General features: G+C 39.5%; 1 protein-coding gene across 11 annotated transcripts in view; it reads right to left on the reverse strand.

The window, feature by feature from the left end:
* The window catches only part of FRY (FRY microtubule binding protein), a 426,749-nt gene that overhangs the window by 58,639 nt on the left and 356,024 nt on the right, over positions 1-12,086 (reverse strand). For all 11 annotated transcript variants that reach the window (XM_032403234.1, XM_032403231.1, XM_032403233.1 and 8 more), the window contains 7 exons: positions 11,700-11,850; positions 11,071-11,174; positions 9,904-10,089; positions 7,511-7,709; positions 5,910-6,031; positions 1,805-1,992; positions 646-740 (listed from right to left, as the gene is read on the reverse strand). In XM_032403234.1, the coding sequence (XP_032259125.1) occupies positions 646-740; positions 1,805-1,992; positions 5,910-6,031; positions 7,511-7,709; positions 9,904-10,089; positions 11,071-11,174; positions 11,700-11,850 (1,045 nt within the window). The remainder of the gene's footprint in view (positions 1-645; positions 741-1,804; positions 1,993-5,909; positions 6,032-7,510; positions 7,710-9,903; positions 10,090-11,070; positions 11,175-11,699; positions 11,851-12,086) is intronic.

The raw sequence follows: 12,086 nt of genomic DNA on the forward strand, positions 1-12,086 counted from the left end.
ATGATGCTAGGAATCATACTAAAATCACCTATCCATAAAAAATGCTCAACTTAAAAGTGAAACAAGGCTCAGCGTGATTTATGATAACATTACTGACTCAATTTCAAGCAAAATGAGCTCAATTATACAAACAGAATACAGAATTGTGAATGATTTGAAATGGGTAAACATTGGCAGGAGCAAAAGGAACAAAAATAAAAAAGAAAGATCCTAAGATAGGGATTTATTCAAGTAAAATCAACATTAATTCTAGCTGTTTTTATAGTGATGATTCAGATGAGTTTTGTATATATTCATTCAAAAATAACATTTAGTTTTGGTTTCTGTTTATAATGTAATAAATAGGATAATTATTAAATAAAATTTGAAAAAGTACTCAAAGACATAACACAGAAAATGAAAAAGTATTAATATTTGTATTATTTTAAAGTAACATTTCTCCTCTATCTTCCTAATGTTTAAAAATACTTATATAATGTGTATATATTGGGTGCCCCATAACTTTCTCTCTTTTTTTTTTAAACTAAAGAAAAAGTCATATATCAAAAACTAGATGTGTTCTTTGGACTTTGCCCAAAGTCCAGGCATCTCTCAAATATTCAGTCCAGCCTATTTGATTTCAGGAGTCATGAAGCTGCTTCTCACCGAGATAATACCGTTAAGAGATCGCTGTTCTTCAAGCAGTCAGACAGGTTATCCACAGCAGCTTCCAACGTAAGGAGTGCCTCCATTACGTAACCCTGCCAGACATGCAAAGATAACATTTTGTACTGCTTAAAACTCCTGCTCACTTCCTGAAGATAAATTTAATTAACGCAAACTTTATTCAGTCTAATGTTAATATCACTGAGGGCTAGACAGCCATTGTTACTGTAACTGACCAAGTCTAAAAACAAATTTTAAGGACCACTTAGGAAATGCAGATGGCTTAGCTGTTAGGGAGTCACAAAGATCTATTTCCCGAGATCTGAGGTCCTGAACAGCTCAATCTCATTTGAAATCCAACAGGGAGAGGGCAAGGCTAAAGGTGGCAGTCATGGCCCCTTGCTGAGGGGGATGGTGGGCATTTGAAAGACAGAGTGGCAATGTCTCAGCCAGAGATAAGAGCTGAGGTATGAGAAGGGCTGTGCCTCAGTGATATTTTGAAGAGCACATCCAATGGCCGGAAAGAGGAAAAGAGGCTAGAGTTCACAGGTGTGCAGGTCTCCTGGGATATAGTAGCTTTTCTGATGGAAAAGAAGGGAAAGAAGGGCTTGGCTCAAGCTGCAGAGCTTGTAATGCCCTTGGCTTTCAACCAGCTCCCCAGTCCTTGGGCTCTACCTACAGGGTCTTTCTTCTTGTGGTATCTACTCCCTCCATTACTGCTTCAGCTCTTCTCAGTGTACTGAAGCCTAGCTATACAGAGAGGGGTAGTGCTTTGCATAGACATAATGGAGATCCCTTCTCTGGGTAGGGAGATGGCACAACTGCATCCTAGGTTGGTGACAAAAAGACAAAAACAATACAAATAATTCCCCGATTCCCCGTCAAATAAAACCAACAACAAAAACCATCAAGAAGGAGTCCCCAAGGGATTTTCAGTGGCTGGCTCAAAAAAACAATAGCCACTGGATTTCTAGAACAATGCTCCTTGAAGTGCTTTTTGTAAATATAAAAGTTAATCTCTAAAAATTCTTTTAAATAAATTACATATGCCCAAATGGTTGGAATAATTGCGAGAGAAAGAAGGCTCAAAGAAAGCTGTTAAGGCCTCATCTTTGACATGAGAGAAAGAGAATGCGTTCAGTGGTCTTTCCTTCCATACCTGAATCTCATCTCCATGTTCTCCGATCACCTCCACCAGTCTGGAAAGAAGGTCAGACAAGGCGTGTGCTGACAGAGGTTGCTTGAGCGCCCGGAATATCTGGAAGGACCGACCGGCATAGTGCCTTGAGGAGCTTGCAAGGGCCGTCTGCAATGCAACTTCACTCAAATGTTGCTCCAGGTGGAAACCTAGGCACCAAGGGGCCAGAGGTAGGTCAACTGATACCCCTCAAACCCTGCGGTCACTAGTTATCTATAGGCGTAAATCAGGTTACCTGCACAGAGCTGCCTCCTGGTGGTACTTGTTTAGAAATTAACTATTTTAAAATTTAAAAACCCCCAAATTTGGATAGATCTTCAAGAGGCATAGTGCAGTAGAAACAGTCAGAAGCTTTGAAGCAAGATGGTTCTAGCTTTGAACGAGGGGTTTTGAGACGCTGGGAAAGAAATGTATTCTCTATGAGCCTGTTTTCTTATTTTTAACTGGAGAATAATAGTATCCATCTCCTAGAGTTGTTGTAGAAATTCAACAATTCAAAAAATGCTTTTAGTACAGCATCTGACACATAATACCGACTCACAAATGTATTCTTGTTTGTTGCCCTACTATTTTTCTACACTGTTCTTCTGAACTCCTTTTTTGCATGGAATACTTTGACTCCTGTTTTCATAAAAGAATGTGTTGGGAACAAGTTTTCAGAGTACTTGTGTATGTAAAAGAAAGCTGTTAGTGGATCTAGTCAATTCTAAACACAACCAAAGCCTATAGCAAAGTCACTGCTCTTCAGAATAGTCTATAAATATGCAGATATTGAAATGTAGATGTTGCCAAGAAGGCAGCCATCATTTAAACTCTCGCCTGAATATTGGTTCTTCCAATAGCATGAAGGTCGTCTCAGTCATCAGAAAACCACTTGATCAGATGGAAAAGAAAATGTGAGGTAAAGCACAGGATTGAATTCTGGACCACTATCTGTACTTTCTGCTGTGTCTCTCTGCAGGAGAAAACCTGACTACAAAGTCAGAGGACACGATGAAAACAGTGATTTTGGCTGTCTCTGTGATCTAGAGGGCTCTGTGGTACATTTGATTGTCACATACAAGTGAATCAGGAAGGATAATTTAATGAATTTAATGTCATTGTTCTTAGCTGCTGCCAGGCTGTTTGGCCCTAGGGACCTGTAGACTATATAAGAGAATGTTCCTGCTCAGCAGACAAAGGGTCCTGGAAAACGGACTTAGGCATGCATACTCAGGGTAGTAAACACAGGATTAAACCCATACAGGCCGTTCAATGGATGTTTCAAAACAGAATTTGTTACCTTCATTTTGTTTTATTTTCCTACTTAATTTTATTATGTGTGGGGTTAGATTCTCTGTTGATGAACTAAAACGTTATTTACACCACCATGGACCTGAAGGCTAGAAGGACGCTAGGAGGATTGCAGAACCCCAGCGCAACTATGACAATGTCCTTAAAGAAAGGCTATTTAATGTGTCACACAGCAACCCTACATTTCCCAGCTTTTCCTGCAGCTAGATGTGATCTCATGGCCTGAGTTCTGGCCAGTGGAATGTGAGAAGAAACCTTGGATGCCACGTTTGAGCTCGGTGTGGTGTAAATCCCTCCTGAGTAATCCTCCACCTACGCTCTTCCTCCACCTGCTGGCTGGGTGAGGAGGGTTGAGGAGAGGCCTCTGAGTAATGGGGGTGACAGAGCCACAGGACGGAGGGTCTGTGAAGCGCCATGTGGAAGGCCACTGGACAAACATCTACGCTGACCTGTTATGGGATCTAGAAGTAAGCTTCTACTATGTTAGCCTCTGAACTTTGGGGGTTGTGTGTCATAGCTGCTGTGCTACTCTAATATAAGCATCTCCCGGAACACGTTTTATCCTGCTACAGGGGAAACGGGCACCAAGCAGGGCTGTACGGGGAAACCGTAGTGAGTAAGAGTATCCGGGGTAAGATGTGGAAAGACAGCCTCTAAGCACCTCTGAGGAAACAGTAAAGGGATTTGTGTGTTTTCTCATTTTTATTATCTTCATACAATCTAAGGTTTTAGACAAATTAATGGTTCACACACAAACAATAAATTTCTTCCTTTGGATTATGTTCAATTATTAAATGACTTTTAAGTGGGGGAAATACCGAGGTAAGAGGCCTTAATGTTTCAAAAATATTCCAAAGGAGACACTCAAAACAAGAAATGTGAATCCTATTCCTGAAATGAGTTTCTCATGTCAGTTTATCAGTATTTTTTTTTTTTTTTTTTTTTTGAAAGCACCCTGTGATAACTAGAAGAGATGTGACTAGTCTGGAATGTTCCGAACTGTGAGGTGTGCTAATCATCAGAGGAGCTGGGAAAGCCAGGGAGCCATCTTTCCTGTGGCCAGCCTGGTGTGGGGGAAGAAGGTAGGGACACTTGTTGCATCATGCTGGGGAACCAAATTTAAATTTCACATGCAAACCGGCCCTGGCCAAGTTGAATCTGAATGGTATACAGCCAAGGGCTTAAACATCACGATGCGGCTATAGTCTAAATAAGAATCATACTGTGTTCAGAATATTGAATGATCATTAGCATAGGAATTACTAGCAAATACTCTCAAAGTTAACATTTTATCACAAAATTCTTTTTCTAACCAGTTTTCAAGTCTGACAATTTTTCACAGCTGGGTCTGAATACAGTCAATAAGATTTACTACTCATGCCCTTCTTTGTTTTGTAAAATTTAAAAATTTGAGTATACATGACACACAATGCCACACTAGTTTCAGGCGTACAACATAGTGATTCAACTTCTCTATGTGTTATGCTGTGCTCGCCAGAAGTGTAACTACCATCCGTCACCATACAACACTGTTACAATATCATCGACTAGATTCCCTATGCTGTACCTTTTTTCCCTGTGACTTATTCATTCCATAACTGGAAGCCTGTACCTCCTACTCCCCTTTACCTATTTTGCCCATATCCCTACTCCCTTTGTTCCAGCAACAATCAGTTTGTTCTCTTTATTTATAGGTCTGATTCTGCTTTTATTTGTTTATTCATCTGTTTTTTAGATTCCACATATGAGTAAAATCATATTGTTTTGTTTTTTTTTTCTCAGTCTGACTTACTTCACTTAGCATAATACCCTCTGGGAACATCCATGTTGTCACAAATGGCAAAAATCTCATCCTTTTTTGGCTGTATATATTATGATACATTCTATTATATATTCCATTATATATGTTTATTATGTATATGTATAGTATGTATATTATATGTAATGGAATATATATGGAACGGATATATATCTACATCTATACATACACACACACGTCTTCCTTATCCATTCATCTATGGGTGGACACTTGGGTTACTTCCCTATCTTGGCTATTGCAAATAATGCTACAATAAACATAGGAGAGCATGTATCTTTTCAAATTAGTGTTTTCATTTTCTTTGAATAAATGCCCAGTCCAAAATTATTGAATCACTTGATATTTCTATTTTTAACGTTTTGAGGGAATTCCATATTGTTTTCCATAGCGGCTGTACCAATTTACATTCCCACCAACAGAGCCTGAGGGTTCCTTTTTCTCCACATCCTTGTTATTTCTTGTCTTTTTGATTCTAGTCATTCTGATAGGTGTAAGGTGATATCTCATTGTCATTTTGATTTGCACCTGATGAGTAGTGATGTTGAGCATCTTTTCATATGTGTGTTGTGTCATGGCCTTCTTTAAATAAAATTAATATTATAGGGCATAGTTTAATTCTAGTGAGGTAAACGAAGCAAGGAGAACAGTGACCTTTGGGAATTATTTGATAGAGCATAATGCAAAAATACAAGACATTAACAATCATTCAGTTAGGCACATCTGAAATAAACCTCAAAGCTCCCCAATGAATATTCTTCTGCTATCAATGCTCAATGCAGAACTATATATACTATATAATATATATATATACATAAATACACACACACACACACACACACACACACATGCTATATGCAGAACTATATATATACGAAGTGTGTGGTCATAATGGGAAGAATATGCTCCACTACATGGAATGTTAGAAGTGGCATTTGGGGAAACAGGATAAAGTACCTGATTTGGAGTCTTTAAATACAGATACAACATGACGTAGAAAATTAGTGAGCTGTTCAGCACTCTTTGAATTCTGATTTTTGGGTGTGATGTCTTCATGGCACCAAAGTGGACCAAATGCCCTTAAATAAAACATACAAAATGTTAAAAATAAAACCATTTAAATATAATCATTTTGCATTTTTAAAACCATGTATACAGTTGTAACTCCAAGGGCACCATATGATTTTTAAATTTTACTGATTAATGTGGGGTTAATTTCAGTCTTGTAAAGCTTAAGAGCGTACTCAAAACAGATCTAGTTAATTTACGGAGGTATATTTTTTCTTATGTTTTACTCACAAAATGAAAACCTCACAAAATTTACTCACAAAATTAAAACCTCTCAATTCACCAGAATAGTGTTTACACATAATAGGTGCTACATGTTTGTCAAATAAAGTGATATAAAATGTTAATTAAAATATAGGTTTAGACATAGACTCTATTTGTACATTTTAGATTTGCAGAGATAATTGCCTTTATCAGGATCATATCATTAGGCTATCAAATACTGTAGAAACAAATTGAAGATACAGCCTCTGATATGTACTTGGTTTTCAACAGGAAGAACAGGATGGAGCCGGATGTGAGAATTTCAGAGAACACTCTTCCCAGCATGTGAACATGCGGTACTGACAGTGTTGAGTGGTGAGCATACTTTTATTCTCCGCAAACCATTCAGGTCTCTGAGATACCCTGGCTGTAGGCACCATCAGCCCCCTTCTGAAGCTTCCTGTTCATTAAAACCTATATTGACCTGAGAGCTGCAAAGAATACTCTGAAATTAACTGAGGAAAGAAAATCCTTTTCTCATTTTTTGCATTAATTGATACATTGGTGGAAGAAAGAAAAATCGTGGGTATCAGATAACATCTATACAGACTAGACTTCCGGGATTTAATGCACTGAGAAAGGAGAGCAGCTCCTCCCCCCATACAGCATGGTTTTCTTAATACAAATACTGGACCCTGGGATGCTGGAAATTCTGAAGCCTTACAAGCTAAATTGTTCAGTAGGAGAACCAGAAGACAAAAAGACAAAAAACAGGATTGCTTGCAGCTTTTCTTGATTTTGATCATCAGTTTGCTTCCTTTCCTATCATGCTTCCTATTGTTTCTGACTTCCATTTATCAATGATTCTGGATTAGATGAGCAGACAGTGGTCCCCTCTGCAGCTGCTCCTGGGTCGACCATGGCTAATATATTTAGTTTCCAGAGCGATGTGCTTTGCCAAGTCTCAGAACTCCCAGATCCTGGCAGCTCTAATAGATGATTAAAGTCATCCTCATGGCGGGGCGCTACTGTGTCCTGTCTCCATCTGCTGCATTGTCTTTGTCCGTGAAACCTCCTGCCCATCAAGTGTGCCATCAGTGGGATCTTAGACAACTTCTGCCAGGATCTACCTGGTGCACAGACTTCAGCAGATGCAATTTTGAAGAGAAAAGAAGGCTTTGCTAAAGCCGAGGGCTCGCTTTTCCATCTGTGTGGTTTTAAACGGATGACATTTCCCCCCAAAGAACAACCTAAAGACAGGCCCCTGTCTCCTGACCCCTCACTACCTGGTCGTCAGAAACTCAATGAGCTTGTTTGCCTTCTCATCCGCTTCAGCAGTTGTGTCCGTGTCCTCCACTTCCTGGGTCATCTGCGGGAGGTTCCCGCTGCTGCCCCCCAGACTGATGCTGGAGGACGTGGAACTGGAGCTCAGCCCTGAGTCTGGCACTGGGGATGATTGGTCCTCTCTCAGGAAGTCAAAGCCACCTGGTGGGACAAGAAGGTCAAGGCAGAATGTGGTAGGCAGGGTGCTTCATGTGGTTAGGAGGTGAGCAAACAGAAGTGCGCAGTTATTTAAATGTTTTGGAGAAAACATTTGATTGTGGCTGTGGTTATGATGAAATGAGACTGATATTCTTTCCTTGCTTCTGGAATAGTTGCACTGCCATGTAAACCAGGGTGTCTTTGGTAATAGGGGTGTCACCTGCTGTTTTCTACTCTGGTGTGTGAATCGATGCTTTCTGCAAAAGAAGTGGGGTGTGTATGTGTGCGTGTGTGTGCATGTGTGCATGCAAATATGTGCACACGCACGCACATGTGCACAGACCCACAAACAGTTCCACTATACATGTGGACCCAACTGTGCTGTTCATAAATTATTCCTGGGTATTAGACTACTTACATCAGGGAAATGATACCATTTTTGAGGATACCAGCACTTAGTAATTGATAAGTTATACATAATGTTTTGAGTAAATGAACTTACAACTGTAAATATTATGTGCATATTAATATGTTTTAATAAAATATATCGCATGGCAGTCAAAGAAATATGGTAGAAATAAATACTATGTTTTTTTTCCCCACCTCATATTTGGTTATCATTCTACATCTCTGGATGTGTTGTTGGTTTGAAAATGTATATACACAACCATCCCTTTTCTCCTACTTAATAATCATAAAAAGTCCATAGAATCTGACAGATACCCTGAAATAGGAGTGAGGAGCCGTAGGCCTGAATATCATCCCTGCCATTTATTGTGCAGTCTTAGGGAGTTTATATAACTTCTCTGTACCTTAGTTTCCTATTATAAAAGAGTAAGACAATAATTTCTATCACACAATCACACAAGTTTTTAGCCTGGATTTAAAAGGAACCATAGTTGAAACTAGGTGTTCAGTAAGTATTAGTAAATGTTTATGAAGAGGAGACATGTTCCAAACCCTTCGTACCCCTATTCCACGTATGCTGTAGATTCAATCATTTTAGCTATCTGTTGTTTGTCTCGACTATGGTATATTGTGTTTTGTTCTGTAAATCTCCACTTTATGCCACACCAGTGGTATAGTGAATACAAAACTAATGCACTCAGGGATACACAACTTAATGGACATTACAACATTCTCAGTCTAAGACCATGTGCTTAATGGAATACATCCTTATTGTGGGGAATTAGGACAGCCAGAAGTCTTCAGATTCTTTTAATTAAACATCTACAGTAAAGAGAGTTTTATGTCTCTGAGTGGCTATTGATGGGTTATTTTCAATAAAGTGTAGCTTGGTTTAAAATAAAGGGCTTAAACTGAGATCAGTAGTCCTGATATCTCAGACTTAGTGACTTCATGTTTGTTTTCCAAAGAAATATCTTAACGTCAAAGGACAAGACAGCACTGAGTACAAGTGATGAGTAAAAGGCACATCCTCTTCAAGATTATGAATAAAGTATGCGGTGACATATGAAGTGCCATACCATATCCAGTGCCAATGTAATGTACAAAATAGTCAGGAATGTTAGTTCATTCTCATTTTAAGATATTTTAAATGTTCTGATTCTAAATGAAAACCGCTGGCCAACCCTTCTGGGAAAGTTTTCATGAATAGCTCAAAACAGCAGAGTAATTTGACTCAAACATGACTCAGCTAATGCTTTCTGTTCTCATTTCTAAGAAGAAAATTTTGGTTTTAAAACAGCAATGGTTCTCAGTAGACTTCCACTCATGGTGCCTTCCAGAAAAATCAGTCACTTTAATAAAGTGAAAATTCCTTCAGGGGAACTAGAAGGTACACAAGTGGTACATCGGGCACCCTGGCAATGACCTGCTCTCAATGTGATGGAGAAGGTCACTGTTTTGTGCATTCTCATCCTTCAGTGTTTGAGACTGATGCTCTTGGCCAAAGGGCATCTTAATTTTCAATGTTATCAGTAGGAGCATATTTAATGAGAGCAGCAAGCATAATAATAAGGAAAAAGACATTTCAAAATATTCAATAGTGAAGAAGGATTTTGAGAACCACGTTAACCATCAGGTGGAATGGTGTATATTTATGGTGCTGCTACTTGCTCGCTTGGAAAGTTGGGGGCTGATCACATTAGGGAAGTTAATTTGGGCTCCACTGACACCGTAAGTTACCTTCGCATTTGTGATTCTGTCTCAGGCTCTCTGCCACTCCTTTCATTACCTGTGTAGAGATACTCTGGTTGATAAGCTGGCTGAACTGTGAGAGTCTTAGCTTCGCCCATCTCTCGAGTCTGCAGGAGCACAGAAGCAATGGCATGAAAATTACTGTTGCAAGAGAGGGCAATCAAGAGGTGAAGAAGCAATTTTTTGCTGTGTTCAAAGACTTCAGGCCGGTAATGGTCCAAACCTGGAACAAAACAGTGGAATCTCTTAGTATAAACAAGTTTTAAGCTCGTTTAGATTCCAGGGATAGTAAAGATTCCAAGTCACTCGGGAGGAACATGTTAAAAGAATGTTCGGTTTTCTTTGTTATTGTTTGTGTTACCAACATAAAGAAGTTGGGCTTAGGAAAAATAAAATGCTTTATTCCTCAAATCAAATGTTCTCATAAAATGCTGATAGATGGACTTTTCTTGACCTCTCAGTAGCATTTGACATGGTTAGCATTCCTCCTTTGTGGGCTGTTCTCTTCCCCGGATCTCCCTGTTAACTGAAGGATTCTAACTTTGTTCGTCTCTAACTAAATTTCTGAATCTCCCTGGCTTGTTCCTCTCCCCCTTCTTGCTCTATAATCTGGCTCTTTTAAAATCTCAGTGCTTGGCCGACTGTGCTCTACGTTCTTTTTCTCTATGCGCTGACAGTGTCTCATGGCTTTAAATTTATCACATCTAGCCAAAGACCCTCAAAGAGGCCCCACTTGTTCTGGGTATCTTTTTTTTTTTTTTTTAAAGATTTTATTTATTTATTTGACAGAGAGAGACAGAGCGAGAGCAGGAACACAAGCAGGGGGAGTGGAAGAGGGAGAAGCAGGCTTCCTGCCGAGCAGGGAGCCCGATGCGGGACTCGATCCCAGGACCCTGGGATCATGACCTGAGCCGAAGGCAGACGCTTAACGACTGAGCCACCCAGGCGCCCCTGTTTTGGGTATCTTTATAGGTATAGCATTAACAAGGTACCACTCTATATTGCAGTAATAGGGCAATTTTAAACAATGACTGATCAACTGAAATTGTAGAGCAGATGTCACACAGAAGCAACGAAAAATGGAAGAGACTAAATCTTTCAGAAATGAGGAAAGCAGGATGTCAATGTAAAAGGAAGGCTCTCTGGATTATAGCTATAGGTTTTTGATCCTATTGGCTAGAATTCCTCTTAGATCCAGTCTTACCTAAGAAGACAGCATGAAGTAATAATGGTAGATGAAGAGCCCAATCTTCTCTCACACTGTGATCCACCACCATCTCAGTCATAAAAATAACAGCAATATTGCACCTAATCAATGACATGATGAAATTAATGTAACTTCTGAAGAGGATGGAAATACATTGATAGATCATTAAGTCACAGTTAGATACAACTCATAAGCCCTGCTGAAGAATTATGTAAGACCATTATTCCAGGGAAATGGAGTTTAATTTCTGACATAGCACAGAACTCCATAAAGAGAAGAAATGTTGGCTGAGTTGATCACATAACGGGGAGACTTACTAGTCACTCGGTAATAAGAGCTGAAGAAGGAACAATTACTCACAACCTAAAAATCATCACAGAATGCATATCCATATCCAGATTGCATCAAGGAAAAATTCTGACTTACAAGGCAGCTTTAAACACTGGTTAATATTCAACCAAACTCTACAAATACACTGACAGCTACAAGTCAAGTCGTGCATGGTCCCTCTGATTGCAAAGGTCATTTCATTTGATGGGACCTGGAATGATTTCCCTCCCTTCATAGGAGGAAAAGTCCAGCCAAAGTTAAGCAGTCATTTCCCTCTACCCACACATGCTACTTACCTATGGAGAGGCCCCCGGGGAGTGATGGTCTCTGGGAGGTAGTCAACCAGGGGGGCCCAGCATCCTCCAGTACAAGGCATGGGGAGGGGCTGTGGTTGTTTGGTCTCTGTAATAGTCAACAGCCAGCCCGTGTAGGGAGAAATCGGGTCATCTATAGGGTGAGAAAGACAAGCGTGTGTTATTTTTAGGGAGAGATGATTTTTGTTTTCCCTACTTGGTGTTTATAGAAAGAATCTTACAAATTTAGGCTAGTAAAAATAACTTTCTAACCATCTCATTTGGTGAGTATGAATTATAGGATCAATGGGTTAGAATCACTTGATTAGATTTTTTAGTCCCTTTATTTTTTGATAATCTAATATACAATTATGCATTACAGAGCAATGG

The sequence above is a fragment of the Phoca vitulina genome, unplaced genomic scaffold (genome assembly GCF_004348235.1).
Source record: "Phoca vitulina isolate PV1807 unplaced genomic scaffold, GSC_HSeal_1.0 scaffold5, whole genome shotgun sequence".
Taxonomy (NCBI): Eukaryota; Metazoa; Chordata; class Mammalia; order Carnivora; family Phocidae; genus Phoca; species Phoca vitulina.